This window comes from Tachysurus vachellii, chromosome 23 (assembly GCF_030014155.1).
Source record: "Tachysurus vachellii isolate PV-2020 chromosome 23, HZAU_Pvac_v1, whole genome shotgun sequence".
Taxonomy (NCBI): domain Eukaryota; kingdom Metazoa; phylum Chordata; class Actinopteri; order Siluriformes; family Bagridae; genus Tachysurus; species Tachysurus vachellii.
The window spans coordinates 4,719,464-4,737,231 of record NC_083482.1 but is presented as its reverse complement, the minus strand read 5'-3'; the positions used below and the strand labels follow the sequence as shown (position 1 = coordinate 4,737,231).

The following is a 17,768-nucleotide window of genomic DNA, read 5'->3' as shown; positions in this document are numbered from 1 at the left end:
GAGAGCAATGGTTTACTAATTCAGTCAAATTGATTTTGGGGCATAATAATTCAAAACATAAATAAACAATTAGATGAAAAATAATAGATAAAGCTATTAATTAGTATTTTTTTATATTGATTAAGATCTCTACCTGCTATCCATCTAGTGAAAGTGCAAATTTCTGCCACTGCTTTCATGATAACTAAATTAGCTTTCATTTATTATGTATGATAAACAAGGCATAGTTTCAACTTAATTAAAAAGACAAATAGTTCTTACCTAATAAGCATTATAACCTCATTGAAACTTTCCGGTGCTTTTGATTTATACACCATAGAGTCAAGGCACACAGACAGAAGAAAGTATGATTGCTTTTTGTTCATTATTCTGCTTATTCACTTTATACACTGCAGCTGACCACACTCATTTTATTACCTGCTGAAGTATGCAATTATTTTGTATTTATATATAAAACCACTGTGTAGACAACTTAATATTCAGCTCAGAGAGAGAGAGAGAGAGAGAGAGAGAGAGAGAGAGAGAGAGAGAGAGAGAGAGAGAGAGACCATGCCTGAAAAATTGCTAATATGACTTTTTCAAGATAGTATGGGAATTCTTAAGTCTAGTTATATAGGTGACTTATGTGTATCTGTCTGTGCAAGTTTGAGATGTTGGTAGTGTTAGATACTGGCATTAGTATGTGAGGGGATAAATTGGGCCAAGTAAGAAAGAAGTGGCTGAACTGTTTCAGTAATAATTAATCAACAGTCCTCCACACACAGGTCGCTTCCTGAAGCCATGTGTTTTTACTGACCTTCCACCAGGTCATAAATGAGCACTGGTCATAAATTAGTGATTTAGTAGAATGTTCCCACCACATCTCCAGTGCCACTGATCTGTGCAGGGACTGGCCAGTGTGACAGACACACACACTCCCTTTATTGACATTGCCATTAGAGAAAATCCGATGCATTGATATGACAAAGTAATTCAAGTATTTTTAATTCATTTAAAAAGAGGAAACAAAGTGATAGATAAACCCAAATGTCTATAAAAATAATGAAACAGTATAAAAATAATACTAAAAATAATAATCATTTAGGACCAAGGGCAAATGGCCTCTCTCTCTCCATCTCTCTCTCTCTCTCTCTCTCTCTCTCTCTCTCTCTCTCTCTCTCTCTCTTTTTGCACCCCATCCGAGTATAAGGCAACTAACATATTCAAAGGTCAAATGCCTTGTGACTTGTGCTCAATATATTACTTTTACTGCCTGTATGTTTATTTAATTGAATGTCTGGTTGTATTCCATGGAATGGCACACAATCACTTTAGCCAGACAAAATGTAATCCTGGATTTGCAGAGGGTTAATATGCATTTTTTATATCATGATATGATTTTCTGGAATGGAAGCTAATAGATTATTTCTTGGATTCAGAGCTTTAGGCACTTTTGTTTCTCCTTCACATCTGATTAAGAGACTTTTTAATATAACTGCTAGTTGTCATGGTATCAACAGGCAATATGGCTAAACGTACAGCACAACTAGTTACAGAACATATGTAAATTCATGTTGATGATTATCTGCAGTGTATCACTATCTACTAGTGTCAGAATAAGCATTTTGTTCATTTATGCTTCTCGGTTTACTATTTTCCTCAGTCTAGTCTAATCCAAAAGATATGCAAATTCATAAAGAGAGAAAAAAAGATTCTTAGGTTTGTCCCTCTGGGCAAAACCTTAAAGGATCTTTGTAAAACCCTAGCATAGAGTGTTTCACTCTCAGAGAAGATATACAGTAAGTATAATATGCCTTGTGAATGATAAAGCAGATAACCATCCAACTATTGACAAAATTTTTATATAACTGATTTTTGATGTCCATTATTTTTCATTCAAGCTTGTTAGTATCTGACACAAAAAGTCATCAAGATATTTTAGAATCATTCTTTTATTTTTTATTTTTATTGATTTCTGGAAGTAAATTAAAAAAAATTACTTAATTTAAAAAATAATAATTAAGTTGAGCGTGTAAAAAGTAGACATCATAAACATGAAATATGAAAACTCTTAAATCATTAAATTAGCTGGAGTTAAACAAAAATCACTTTCTTGATTTTTTCATATTAATTTTATTGTATTTTATTGCATTTCATGTCACATGAATGACACAGGCATTAATAAATTATATGCAAGTATACATGATAAAACATCACGCAAGTAAACATACATTCTCTTCTGTAGACAGAAAAAAATCGCACTCAAATGCAAGAATGTGCACATGCACAGACCCATAATGCAACATCAGCAGTGAACCACATATGAGTACAGTTAACACTTCAGCAGATTTGTCCCAAAGGAAAGGTTTTCCTCCTCTACTTTTCAGGTGGATACTGGATTTACAATTGCCATGCCATCTCTGCTCCTAGCTATAGGAGACACACAGACACACACTAATACCATTACTATGTTATCTTCCATATATTTTATTCCTGCTTCTCAATAGAATCCTGTGTATATCCATTCTTTCGTCTACAAATGAGACCAAAATAAACACAGACAAACCTGCTCCGGAGTATCAATAACTTATCCCTCCTTGAACATGATCTGCTGTTCCCCATGGCCAGCTTCAGCAATGGAACATAGAATTTAGTAGCAGCAGGAGGCTTGCAGGATTTTATTTTCACAGGTGTCCATCTGCTTTACTGTATCTCTTATAATCTTTAAATCACGTAATATTTGTTCCAGAACTTTTGTCACTTATACTCAGTGTGTTCGGGTTGTTTTGTTGTGTTGCTGTATGGCTGACTCATCGCTTATAACAAGTTGTTTTGACACTGAGTTTGCTCATTATCCATGTATTCAATGCTATCTAGAACCCAGTGTATAGTCAGTATACTATTGAACAATGGATAGCTGAAGCAATTCTGTTTGCGGCATTAGAATGGATCAGATGCATCGATCTGGATACATTTGTTTCCTTGTACCATCATTTCATTCACTCAATACCACTGTTTGTTCATTTTTATGGTGTGTCTGTGTTTTTCTTCCAAAATTTTATCCAGCCTAAGCAAGACAAGTTCACTGTTCTAATCACTAAGTATAATTAAGTGTAGAACTCTTAAAGGTTACCTATAACCCATGATCATGGAAGTTTTTTACTTTACTTGGCTGGCAGTTCATCTGTTTCTAATCGTTCTTCTCTTTTAAAGTTATGTCAAGAGAGAACATCAGTCCTGGCAAGTAATTTTCTGCAGGCTTGCACCATATTTCCATAATATGTGAAAACAAAGGCCTCAATCAATCTTCAATGCCGTTAACTATCAGGGCTGCCTCTAAGCATTAGTTTCTGTTACTCCCCTTTTGCATTCACTCTTCCATCACCCCATTTTGTTCCAGCATTGTTTTCCCTTTAGTTTCTTCAAAAGTTAATGCAACATTGACCAGGTTCATCTCTCTCCCATCATTGTTATTCATTCTTGAATGGCTGAGCAAACACAATACATTTCTGCAGGCATTTATAAGGCTGCCGACAGCCCACATTGCCAGACAGAAGGAATGATATTATTTTCATACTGATGTTATGAGAATGTCAGAGGCGGTATCTGCTTGTCTCCTCTAGAAAACAAGCAGTATGTATCATCTATGTTGACGCTGTACTGTGAGCGCAAAATTAACTGTCTACAGTATCATAACTGTGACAAATGACAGTCATGGATTGTACTTATTTATAAATGATGACTTACTAAAGTATGTTCACATTTAGCTACCTACAGTATGTTTTATGTTGAAAATGTATAGGTCAGCAAATTGAAACCAAAATAAAACACCCTAACAAGCAATAATTCAAGCATGATTCACAAACTCACAAACAGTGACAGGCCAGCAGCAGCCAAGGATGAACCTGAAAGGCCAGCAGCAGCTTATACCAATAAGATAGAGGAAGACATACTGATCAGCCAGAGGACCGGGAACCACTGGTCTAAAAAAGAATATATGGAAAATAGTTGACACATGAATATTGAGTGGTAATAAAACTGTTTTTTATACAGAAGAGACAGCTGATACTTTAGCACAAATTAGAAGGGGGCCAAGCCAGTAGACTAGCTATACACCAATCAGCCATAACGTTATAACCACCATATACTGTGTGGAACCGCCACCAAAACAGTGGTACCACCAAAACACTGGTGACATTTAATCATGAATATCACTAGATGGTCTAGTGAGTTATAGAAGTCTGATTTTTGAGATTAGTACCAAACTTTGATATACACACACCCACCACTGAATTCCACATAATAGGAATTCAATCAGCCAAATATGTGGCAGCAATAGAATGCTTAATCTCATGCAGCTTTAATGCAGTGGATTGCCTGGAAGGTTTAGGGTGAAATCAGGTATTAAAAGTAAAAAGTACAAGAAAAAGATGAGGCAAAGTAATTTTCCAGATATTTTCCAAAAACTATGAAGAAAAGGTGAAGTAATATTTAGTGTTTTAACTAATTCCTGACTATTAAAATGTTTAGGAATCCTGTAGTGAATAAAGCATTGGTGCAGTAAAGCATTAGTGCAGTATGTTGCTAAATATACAATTTCAGCACAGCAAAGTGATCTGAATATGTATCTTAGATTACCGTTTTAAAAACATTCAACAATATGAAAGTACAATTTTTGAATATGTTGCCAGTTCTCAATGGCATGTTCAACCCAAAATGAAATTTTATGAAAAATACCTGGCCCAAACACTGTTCATGGATATTAAAAGGAAGACGCATGTTTCCATTTTCTTAGGCTTTGCACTTCATTTCATTTTCCAATAATATTTTTATTTCAAACCATCTCACTTGTGTCACAACCAGGGAACGAGGGAGACAGACCCGTACGCAGGATAGTTTCAAATGAAAGGGGTTTAATAAATAATAAAGACAACACAGTAAAAGACGATAACTTAAACAATACAAATGATGACACTTAACCATGACTAAATTTAACTAATGATTCTCACTTAAATACACAGGACAATGATACACAATTAGGAACAGGTGTGGAGACAGGGAGGAGTGAAAGAAGGCAGGGCAGACACGTGACAACAACAATAGCACATGGCCAAAAGTCCGGGCTGACCCCTGACAACTTGGTTGTAGAAACTGGCCAAATATGTTTTTGACCATAAGAACTATCTCCAGGATGCTGAGAGACAATCCCAGGCAGGCCTAGTGGGCACAATTCTTCAGGAGGTGTAACTTTCTCCTCTCCTATTGCCCAGGATCCAGGAACGAGAAGACGTATGCCCTATCTTGGAAATTCTCTCTGTGATTGAAAGAGCCCTCCGCTGAGCATATCCCCTTGCCCTTTTACAGTCCGAACTCTCTGCCTTGACATAGAAGCAATGTTCACCAAGCAACCACTGACCTGCAAACTCATGTTAATTGCCCAGAGGGTAGGCTATTTTTCCTGAACCATCTTTGGTTTCAGGTGCCCCAACGGTGCCACAGTTCATGCCTGTTCTGCCATCCCAGTGTCCCTTGTGTGCTCTCTGTCCTACAATCTGCCTACAATTGTTATCAATCTGCCTCCCTCTGCCAGGTGCACCACTATCTTTACAGTAGTCCACCACATCTTCAAAATGGCCCACTTTATTCCCCTGCCCAAATTGCCTCCTGCGAGTTGTGAATCGTTTCCAATTCACCTTCCATTTCTGGAAGAAGTTCTGCCAGCTCCTAGGTGTTGCCATCAGCTTGTCATCTCTGTTCCACCATCAATCCAATGGCCAAACTTAGCACTTAAGCCAAGAGCTTAAAAATACACTCAGAACTCTCTCCACCACTGTCTCCACCATTCGGTCCCTTCCGCCATAGCTTACATGCCTGCCAGTGGTACAGACCTGCTCAAGTAATCTCAAAATTACATCCGTTGGCCCGATCACAAACGATGCCCTGTATACCATGTTGGCCAAAGACCTGCTCTTGAAGGTCAACATGCAAGAAGCACGCTTCATCTGCCCTTTGATACTCATCCCTGTAGTTCATATACACCCTACCCTCTATACTTATGGTCTAGGTTTTTTAGAGGATGTACACTTGGCTTGATTAAAAAAAGAAATACAGCCTAATTTACTATGCAGTCGATTGAATATATTGTTTAGTAGATCTCAGATTGAAAGACTTGCTTTTTATAAAATGACAAGCTGCAAAAATCTGTAGTGATACTTACTGGCCATGGATAGTAATTGGGCCTTGCTTTGATTGCAGACCTACTAACACTGGACCTTGTGTCAACTCCCATGATGCATAATCATGCACTAATACAGTACCTAAATTAATAATCACTTAAATAGGAGCTAATGATGAGTTAAGGCATGCACTAATCAGAAATTCATTTAGAGCTAACCTTAAGTATATGTGTCCTAAGATATGCTTCAATAACAGCCACTTTAAGTACATGTTGGAAGATCTTTTTTAGTTAATGTTTGAATGAACTTGTAAGGGTTACTAAACTAAATAATATCAAGCAAATCAAAGAAAATAATCTTATAGAAGACTGGATTTAAATGTTAAATGTATTAATATAGAATCTTCTATATTAATAAGTACAACTCATATTTTTAAATATTAATTTGGGTATTAGAGTATAATTATTCAAGTACGTTTAATGTAAAGAGTTACAAATGGCACATTCTCTTAGTTGTTAAACAGAAACAGATTAAGGTATGTTCTATTAATTCAAGTTTATTTGTATAGCGCTTTTTACAATGGACATTGTCACAAAGCAGCTTTACAGAACATAAACATAGAACAAAAGATAAACATAAGGAGAAGTATAAGGAATTAGTATAATAAAAATTCTAGATATATACAGATCACAGTGTGTATGTATGCATGTATGAATGTATGTATGTGTGTATATGTATTTGTCCCCAATGAGCAAGTCTGAGGAGGCTCAGCCAACAGTGGCAAGGAAAAACTCCCTTAGATTGGTAAAGGAAGAAACCTTGAGAGGAACCAGACTCAAGGGGAACCCATCCTCATCTGGGTGACACTAGATGGTGTGGTTACAAATATACAAGTATCACAGAGTCAAACTGGAGCCGGTAGATCTGTAGATGTCTCAGTGTTCTCACAGAGTCCGCCTTGTCTCAGTGGAGGTCCAAAAATGTCATCGCACGAAAGACGATCATAGCATGGGTGTCTCAGCATGGGTAGAAAGAAGAGAAGAGCAGTGCAGAGGGATTAACATATCTGCTGTTCATAAGAATGTGCAAGTCTAGTGTACTAGTGTACAATATTATGGGATGTATTATGTGTACGCCTGACTAAAGAGATGAGTTTTTAATCTACATTTAAACTGTGAAAGTGTGTCTGAGCCCCGAACACTATCAGGAAGACTATTCCAGAGTTTGGGAGCTAAATAAGAAAACGCTCTTCCGCCTTTAGTAGACTTAGATATTCTGGGAACTACCAGAAGTCCCGAGTTTTGTGATCTCAGAGAGTGTGAAGGATTGTAACGTGTTAGAAGACTAGTTAGATACATGGGAGCTAAACCATTAAGAGCCTTGTACGTAAGTAGCAGCAGTTTGTAATCAATTCTAAACTTAACAGGTAGCCAGTGTAGAGATGATAAAATTGGGGTTATATGGTCATACTTTCTTGTCCTAGTGAGAACTCTGGCAGCTGCATTTTGGACTAACTGCAGCCTATTTATTAAAGATGCAGGACAACCACCTAGTAATGCATTACAATAGTCCAGTCTAGAGGTCATGAAAGCATGAACTAGCTTCTCAGCATCAGATACAGACAGGATGTTTCTCAGCTTGGCAATATTTCTAAGGTGAAAGAAGGCAGTTTTTGTGGTTTGGGCGATATGATTTTCAAAAGACAAGTTGCTGTCTAATATAACACCCAGGTCTTTCACTGTCGAGCTACTAGTAACAGTACATCCCTCTAATTGGAAGTTAAGTTGTGAGAGTTTCTGTGTACTGGTTTTTGGGCCTATGAGTAGTATTTCAGTCTTATCAGAGTTTAACAACAGGAAGTTACAGCTCATCCAGTCTTTTATCTCTCTAAGGCATTGAGCTAATTTGGACAATTTAGTTATTTCATCTGGTTTTGATGAGATGTATAACTGTGTGTCGTCAGCATAGCAATGGAAGCTAATCCCGTGTCTTCTGATAATGTTCCCTAATGGAAGCATGTATATCGAGAAAAGCAGAGGTCCTAGAACTGATCCTTGAGGGACCCCATGGTTAACTGGTAATAAACTGGAGGATTCACCATTTAATTCTACAAAGTGGTATCGATCAGACAGGTAGGATCTAAACCAACTTAAAGCTTGTCCATGAATACCTGTGTAATTTTGTAAGCGATCTAGGAGAATGTTGTGATCTATAGTGTCGAATGCAGCACTAAGGTCAAGTAGAACTAATAGTGACATACAGTCTTTGTCCGAAGCTAAGAACAAGTCGTTTGTAACTTTAACAAGAGCAGTTTCTGTGCTATGATGGGGCCTGAAACCTGACTGAAACTCTTCGAGGATATTGTTCTCCTGTAAGAAGGAGCTCAGTTGAGTAGATACAACCTTTTCTAGTATTTTAGACATAAACGGAAGGTGTGAAATCGGTCTGTAGTTTGAAAGTCCATTTGGATCTAAATTAGGTTTCTTAATGAGTGGCCTAATAACTGCCAACTTGAAGGATTTAGGGACGTAACCTAAAGCTAACGAGGAGTTAATGATATTAAGGAGAGGCTCACCGGCTTTATATAACACTTCTTTCAGTAGTTTGGTTGGAATGGGGTCTAGTGAACAAGTTGTTGATTTAGCTGTTGTCATAAGTTTCACTAACTCTTCCTGACCTGTGCTTGTAAAGCAATGTAGTTGTGTGTTTAGAACCTTAGGTGAGACTGGGATGCTAGTTGCTCTCATATGTTGAGCGTCATCTATTTTATTCCTGATACTTTCGATTTTATCAGTGAAGAATCTCATAAAATCCTCACTACTGAACTGTGATGGTATAGTGTGTTCAGATTTTTGGTTTTTTGTTAATTTAGCCACTGTGCTAAATAAAAACCTGGGATTGTTCTGGTTATTTTCTATGAGTTTGCTCAGGTGCTCGACCCTGGCAGCTTTTAGAGCCTGTCTATAGTTGGACATACTTTCCTTATACGCAATTCTAAAAACCTCTAATTTAGTTTTTCTCCACTTTCGCTCGAGGTTACGGGTCTCTCTCTTGAGGGTGTGGGTATGACTATTATACCATGGTGCGAGCGTTTTATCTCTAACCTTCTGTAATCTGATTGGGGCAACAGTGTTTAATGTGCTAGTGAATATAGCGCCTATGCTGTTAGTGATTTCATCTAGATCGTCTGTGTTTAAGGGTACAGTAAGAAGTCCAGACAGATCAGGCAGGTTATTTGTGAATCTGTCTTTAGTGGTCGGAATAATAGTTCTACCGAGTCGATAACGTGGTGAAACGCAGTTAGCCTGTTCTACAGGTAGTGTGTACATTATGAGATAATGGTCTGTGATATCATCACTTTGAGGAGTGATTTCTATATCAGTGACATCTATTCTGTGTGATATAATTAAATCTAATGTATGATTACGACGGTGAGTTGCTCTAGTGATGTTTTGTTTAAGGCCAAGTGAGTTTAGTAAGTCCATGAATGCGAGTCCTAGCGCATCATTTGTGTCGTCAACATGAATGTTAAAATCTCCTACAATTAATGCTTTATCGAAGTTAATCAATAGGTCAGAAAGGAAATCTGTGAATTCTCTAAGAAAATCGGTGTAGGGCCCTGGGGGTCTATACACGGTCGCTAGCGCAAGAGACATCAGGGATTTTTTCGTGTGCGTGTGCGATAGTGTAACAATAAGGACAAGCACTTCAAAAGACTTAAATCTATACTGTGTTCTCTGGGTAACAGTAAGGCAATCATTAAAGATAGTGGCGACACCACCTCCACGACCAGTCTGACGAGGCTCGTGCTTATAGATATAACCTGATGGTGTAGACTCATTTAGACCGATATAGTCATTTGGTTTAATCCAGGTTTCGGTGAGGCAGAATGCAGTAAGGCTATTGTCTGAGATTATTTCATTTACGATAAGTGCTTTGGGTGTAAGTGATCTAATGTTCAGAAGTCCAAATTTTAGGAACTGTTTTTGTTTGTTTCTTTGGCATTTTTCTGGTCTAATTACAGTGAGATTATTTCGAGAACGTCTTACATAATTACTTTTTAATCTCACTGCTCGGGGAACAGACACAGTTTCTATGGGGAGAGGTATGTGTGCATTTGTATCGATGTGTTTAGGTGAAGGATGGCTATTGAAATTTAAATTTAAGGCGTAGTTTACCAGTCAGAAGGTGTGCAGCGCCCTGGAGATGTGGTCCGACAGGATCTCCGCTCCAACTCTGCTGGGGTGCAGGCCGTCAGCGCGGAACAGCCTAGGACGCTCCCAGAAAACATTCCAATTATCAATAAGGAGTAGATTCTGAGCCTGACACCATGACTGAAGCCATTCATTAAAAGCAAAAAGTCTACTGAACCTTTCAATTCCTCGCTGGTACGTTGGAAGTGGTCCGGAAACGATGATCCTCGCCGTGGGCGCTGTGCTGCGAACCGTCTCCACCAGGGTCTTGAAGTCTCTCTTCAGGATCTCCGACTGCCTCAGGCTGGTGTCGTTCGAGCCGGCGTGAAGAACCACAGCTCCGGTGTTTCTGCTCACGACCCTCGGTACCTGTGCAGCGACATCAAGAACACAGGCACCAGGTAAGCAGTGAGTGCGAGCCTTACCTTTAGCCACAGTAGCACGGACGTGGCGGACGATGGAGTCTCCGATGATCACCGTGTCGCGGTCCGTCTCACGAAGGGGGGCGAAGCGGTTCCGGGTGGGGATCTCGAAGACCGGCGGTGGTGGAGGGGGAGAGGTCCTCGACCGGGGCCCGGCACGTGTCCTCCGCTGCTGCACCCAGGATCCGCGGTGCCCCGGCGCTGGAGTGAACTGCCCCTGGCCAGGCCACTTCCTAAGTGCGTTGGGCCTGGACAGAGAAACACACGGAGTAGAGGTGGAGGGAGTAGTAATTAAATGCCGGGAGTTTACCTGGGGGCTTCCAGCGCTGCTTTCCGCTCCCGCAGCTCGGCCTGCTTCACCTGTAGGTCGCGGATCTGCTTCTCCACAGCCTCCAGCTCCAGTTCCACCGAGTGCAGCTCGAACGTGTCCTCACCTGCACTCAAAGGCAGAGACGTAACCGACATGGTGTTATATAGCGAGTAAAACAGAGATAATTGGTGTGAAAAGAAAGGTGTACTAGCGGTACTCGGCTAACAGGCTAGTTATGCTAGCCGGCTAGAGGCGGACGATGGGAAAAACAAATAAATAGGATGTAGCGATATCGAAATGTATATCACGCGATTGTTCTAGGTTTTAAGAGGTATTACAGATGTGTACGCCCTGTGTAAAAAATAGGGAGTTAGAGTGTAGTGTGTACTAGCGGAACTGGGCTAATATGCTAGCGATGCTAACCAGCTAGCAGCGGGCACTGGGAAAACAAATAAATGAAGATATCAAAGGGTAAGGAGCTAGAGTTTAGCTCTAGATAAATCGCAATTGAGTAAAGATACTTAGCCAAGCAAACAAGTGAATGCGAGAGCTCCAAATCCGCTGAAAACGCTGCTCGCTGCTGAAAACGCTGCTCGCTGCTGAAAACGCTGCTCCATTAGCTGTGTAACTATTAGCTGTGTATGAGATGAAAGAGATGAAAGAGAGAGTCAAAGAGAGGTATGAATGACAATTTTAATCTTTAATTATTCTCAATTCCCTGTGGAACAAATACCATAAAGAGCCTTTATTTCAACTACTGAAATCTGTTCTTGCTTCAAGTGAATAATCTGGAGCTATGTACAGTACTTGCCTTATTTAATGTGTAGCTGTGTGTGCTGCCTCCCTCATGCCCGTCAGTAAGATCAAAGATAAAATAAACTTTTGTTACAGGTTTAATATAGTGTTCTGCACAAAACCATTTGCCACACATTCACACTTGAAACGCCACTGCTCCCACTACAAACCTCCCTCCTTTTAAAAAAGTTTGCTCCATCTCTTGGTCAAAGAGTAAAACAATATAGAATTGATTGAGATACAGTATAAACAAATCTTTACTGAATGGAATATTTTAAATAGAATTTTGAGTTGAATATTAGCAATTGAATTTAAAGTGAATATTAAAATTATCTTAAATAAGCAGAAAATAATAAAATATAGCAAAATAATATACATAATGATGAAAAATTAAACTTGATTGAGAGACTATAAACATTATCATTTAGGAGTGCTATCACGCAACTTTTTGTACTGGTCCTCACAAAGATGTTTCTGCTGGAAAGCGCACGTGTCATTTCGTGCACGATTGCACGCATACGAACGCATGTTCACACGCGGCGCGATTATTGAGCTTCCGTTTATAAACACTGTTGCCCTTGGGCGTTTATTCACGCGAATGTTCACGCAATAAATTGTTGTGTGACAGACAGGCCAAGAGATGCACTGGCAGCACTGCACATTGCGGGGCCCTACGCAACTTGTGTAGTGAGCGTATAGTTCTGATCGGCTCTGCTTTCAGTTATGACCACTGAATAACTCCTGTCACTGCATTACACAGCTTAACCACATTTGGCCTTTTCTTGTGTTTTTTATTTTTTTATGATTTTTTTTACACAAATACTAAAAACAAACACTGCACATGTGAGGAAATGTGGGAGAAACAACCGTGGCAGAGTTTAGAAGGCAGGGGATCAGAACATTGACTCATGGGACTGCTGTAGATGGGGGCACCCGGCTTCTTTGAACCACTGTTGCGTCAGTCAGCTTTATGGCCGGTCCCTCATCAGCAATCATTTGAAGACTTTGGGAAGAAGAAATTAGTGTTGGGTCTGTGGTGAACTCAGAATTTACTCTGACCCATTAGTTCCTTAGGAGATCTCTGTTGCACAATTATAAATTTTGGAAGGACATTATTTACATTTACATTATTTATTGTTCAGTGTCACCCAGATGAGGATGAGGCTCACTTCAGAGTCTGGTTCCTCTCAAGGTTTCTTCCTCATATCATCTCTGGTAGCTTTTTCTCACCTCGGTCACCTCTGGCTTGCTCATTAGACATAGGGATAGATGTTAGAGATATATAGTAACTTAATTTTCTGTAAAGCTGCTTTGAGACAATGTGAATTGTAAAAAGCACTATACAAACACAAATGGAAGGAGGCATAACACCATCCATCCATCCATCCATTCTCTACCGCTTATCCGGGGCCGGGTCGCGGGGGGTCGCGGGTTCCTCCAGCTCTTCCGGGGGAATACTGAGGCATTCCCAGGCCAGCCGAGAGACATAGTCCCTCCAGCGTGTCCTAGGTCTTCCCCGGGGCCTCCTCCCGGTTGGACATGCCCGGAACACCTCCCCAGGGAGGCGTCCAGAAGGCATCCAGAACAGATGCCCGAGCCACCTTAGCTGACTCCTCTCGATGTGGAGGAACAGCGGCTCTACTCTGAGCTCCTCCCGGGTGACCGAGCTCCTCACCCTATCTCTAAGGGAGCGCCCAGCCACCCTGCGGAGGAAACTCATTTCGGCCACCTGTATCCGGGATCTTGTCCTTTCGGTCATGACCCAAAGCTCATGACCATAGGTGAGGGTAGGAACGTAGATCGACTGGTAAATCTGTTTCTTCACCACAACAGACCGGTATATTGACCGCATCACTGCAGAAGATGCACCGATCCGCCTGTCGATCTCCCGCTCCATCCTTCCCTCACTCGTGAACAAGACCCCAAGATACTTAAACTCCTCCACTTGAGGCAGGAGCTCTCCACCAACCTGAAGGGGGCAAGCCACCCTTTCCCGGTTGAGAACCATGGCCTCGGACTTGGAGGTGCTGATTCTCATCCCCGCCGCTTCACAATCGGCTGCAAACCATCCCAGTGCACGCTGAAAGTCCTGATTTGAGGAAGCCAACAGGACAACATCATCTGCAAAAAGCAGAGACGAAATCCTGTGGTCCCCAAACCGGACTCCCTCCGGCCCACGACTGCGCCTAGAAATCCTGTCCATATAGATAATGAACAGGACCGTTGACAAAAGGCAGCCCTGCCGGAGTCCAAAATGCACCGGGAACAAGTCTGACTTACTGCTGGCAATGCGAACCAAACTCCTGCTCCGGTCATATAGGGACCGGACAGCCCTTAGCAGAGGGCCCCAGACCCCATACTCCCAGAGCACCCCCCACAGGTCACCACGAGGGACACAGTCGAATGCCTTCTCCAGGTCCACAAAGCACATGTGGACTGGTTGGGCAAACCCCCATGAACCCTCCAGCAACCTGGAGCGTTCCACAACCGGGACGAAACCCGCATTGTTCCTCCTGAATCCGAGGTTCGACTATCGGCCGAATTCTCCTCTCCAGTACCCTGGCATAGACTTTTCCGGGGAGGGTGGGGAGTGTGATCCCCCTGTAGTTGGAACACACCCTCCGGTCCCCCTTCTTAAAAAGAGGGACCACCACCCCAGTCTGCCAGTCCAGAGGCACTGTCCCCAGCCTCCACGTGACGTTGCAGAGGCGTGTCAACCAAGACAGCCCCACAACATCCAGAGACTTGAGGTACTCGGGGCGGATCTCATCCACCCCCGGTGCCTTGCCACTGAAGAGCTTCTCAACTACCTCAGTGACCTCAGCTTGGGGGATCGACGAGTCCACAACTGAGCCCTCGGCCTCTGCTTCCTCAATGGAAGACATGTCGGTGGGGTTGAGGAGAACCTCGAAGTACTCCTTCCACCGTCCGAGGATGTCCCCAGTCGAAGTCAGCAGATTCCCACTCCCACTGTAAACAGTGTGCGCAGGGCACTGCTTCCCCCTCCTGAGGCGCTGGACGGTTTGCCAGAATTTCTTCGAGGCCAACCGATAGTCCTTCTCCATGGCCTCACCGAACTCCTCCCAGACCCGAGTGTTTGCCTCCGTAACCACCCGGGCTGAAGCTCGCTTGGCCCTCCGGTACCTATCAGCTGCCTCCGGAGTCCCCCGAGCCAACCAGGCTTGATAGGACTCCTTCTTCAGCTTGACGGCATCCCTTACTTCCGGGGTCCACCACCGGGTTTGGGGATTGCCGCCACAACAGGCACCGGAGACCTTACGGTCACAGCTCCGAGCGGCCGCGTCGACAATGGAGGTGGAGAACATGGTCCACTCGGACTCAATGTCTCCAACCTCCCTCGGGATCTGGTTGAAGCTCTGCCGGAGGTGGGAGTTGAAGTTCTCTCTGACTGGAGACTCTGTCAAATGTTCCCAGCAGACCCTCACAGTACGTTTGGGTCTGCCAAGTCTGTCCAACTTCCTCCCCCGCCATCGGATCCAACTCACCACCAGGTGGTGATCAGTTGACAGCTCCGCCCCTCTCTTTACCCGAGTGTCCAAGACATATGGCCGGAGGTCAGATGAAACAACCACAAAGTCGATCATCGACCTCCGACCTAGGGTGTCCTGGTGCCATGTGTACTGATGGACACCCTTATGCTTGAACATGGTGTTCGTTATGGACAAACTGTGACTAGCACAGAAGTCCAATAACAGAACACCACTCGGGTTCAGGTCGGGGGGCCGTTCCTCCCAATCACGCCCCTCCAGGTGTCACTGTCGCTGCCCACGTGAGCGTTGAAGTCCCCCAGTAGAACGATGGAGTCCCCGGTCGGAGCACTTTCCAGCACCCCTTCCAGAGACGCCAAGAAGGTCGGGTACTCTACACTGCCATTTGGCCCGTAAGCACAAATAACAGTGAGAGACCTATCCCCGACCCGCAAGCGCAGGGAAACGACCCTCTCGTTCACCGGGGTGAACTCCAACACATGGTTGCTGAGCTGGGGGGCTATGAGCAAGCCCACACCAGCCCGCTGCCTCTCACCGCGGGCAACTCCAGAGTAGTAGAGAGTCCAGCCTCTCTCAAGGAGTTGGGTTCCAGAGCCCAAGCTGTGCGTGGAGGCAAGCCCAACTATCTCTAGTCGGTATCTCTCAACCTCCTGCACCAGCTCAGGCTCCTTTCCCCCCAGCGAGGTGACATTCCATGTCCCTAGAGCCAGATTCCGTGTCCGGGGATTGGGTCGCCGAGGCCCCCGCCTTCGACTGCCATCCAATCCACATTGCGCCAGCCCCTTACGGTCCCTCCTGTAGGTGGTGGGCTCACAGGAGATCGGCCCCACGTCGCTCCTTCGGGCTGAGCCCGGCCGGGCCTCGTGGGGTAAGACCCGGCCACCAGGCACTCGCATGCGAGCCCCAACCCCGGGCCTGGCTCCAGAGTGGGGCCCCCGTTGTGCCATACTGGGCGACGTCATGGACCTTGTTATTGAGGCATAACACCAGTACATTTTTATTTTATTTGCTGCATTAAAATATTTGTGTAAACCGACCATGCTCAAATCAAGCTTGTTTATTTATATGATGGATATGAGCTGTGGAATGGCATATTTATATGCCTGAGTATACTGTTCCCGTTATCCAGCATAATCCCCACCTTATCACATCTGCCCAGTGCAGTGTGTCCTCTTATAACTTCTGTCAATTTTTTTGCTTGTACTAGTGTTTAGAGAGGTGTCTTTGAATAAATTCAATTGTAGCTGTTACTGCACTATACTGTACTGTAAAGCTGCTGAAGGAAGCATTCTAACTGACCTGAAAAATGGGCCTCCTGCCCATTGTGAAGATTTACAATAATCCTATAATTTTTTATTGTTGTATTACTTGGAAGGCTAGTTTCCATTAACTATCACAAAAACGCAAAGCAAAACAAAACAACAAAAAGCAATGTTGATCAAATTTGAAAATTTAAATCAAAGATTATAGAAAATCCAATCTTTACTTGAACTTTCTTATTTTTCCAGAAATTCAACATACTGCATGAAAGTGTCCATGTCCCTAACTGTGTCAGAAAATGACACAGACCTGTGCTATAACTCCAAAATGAAGTATTTGGAGAAAGCTGAATTGAGTAAGGGGAAGGACATTCTCTGTCCTGACATAGATGACTACATCCAGCCTGGCAAGGATCCAGAGATTGTATGGTATAAGGTAAGAGTATTTATAAAGCAACTGAAATGGAATGACTCTCTCATCTTACATGTTACTGTTACATCTTTTTTGTACTCTTTCTTTAATTGTGATTAAATATATTTCACATCACTTTTTGAGGTAATACAGCACAAAAAATAATATTATATGTCTTCACCTAACATCTGTCAACAGGTTTGGTAACCCTTGGATATTAAGCACTGGTACATATTTGATTTCAGTTACTCTGAATGTAGTAAAGGTGAGAGAAAGGGAAATTGAGAAAGATAATGTGTGTGTGTGTGTGTGTGTGTGTGTGTGTGTGTGTGTGTGTGTGTGTGTGTGTGAAAGCAGAGAAAGAGAGAAAGAAAAAGAGAGCGGTAAGAGTTAAGTACAGCTATAATCCTGAGTTACAGAATTTGGAGTGAAAATAATAAACTCATATCTTCATCAAGATGAAGGTAAAATATTAAATAAGTGATTGACATATTCTACAAGCATCAATTTCCCATTTTACATTCCAAAGTGAAAGCAGATCTGTTGTCAAAACCGTGTCACTTATGAATTTTACTACACTCATTGTACTGCAGTCAGTCATACACCTCCCACTTCCAATCAATTTATGAATACGTCGGCTCAATAAAATTTGTATGGAGGGCTATCATGTATGACATTTTCTACATTACTGTGTTTCTCTCTGTCTGTCTCAT

The 17,768-nt window shown here is 42.3% G+C and overlaps 1 protein-coding gene across 1 annotated transcript in view; it reads left to right on the top strand.

Moving 5' to 3' along the window:
- Positions 1-17,768, top strand: part of LOC132839025 (interleukin-1 receptor accessory protein-like 1-B) — a 331,182-nt gene that overhangs the window by 119,558 nt on the left and 193,856 nt on the right. The window contains exon 4 of the mRNA XM_060859755.1: positions 16,893-17,079. Coding sequence (XP_060715738.1) covers positions 16,893-17,079 — 187 coding nt within the window. The remainder of the gene's footprint in view (positions 1-16,892; positions 17,080-17,768) is intronic.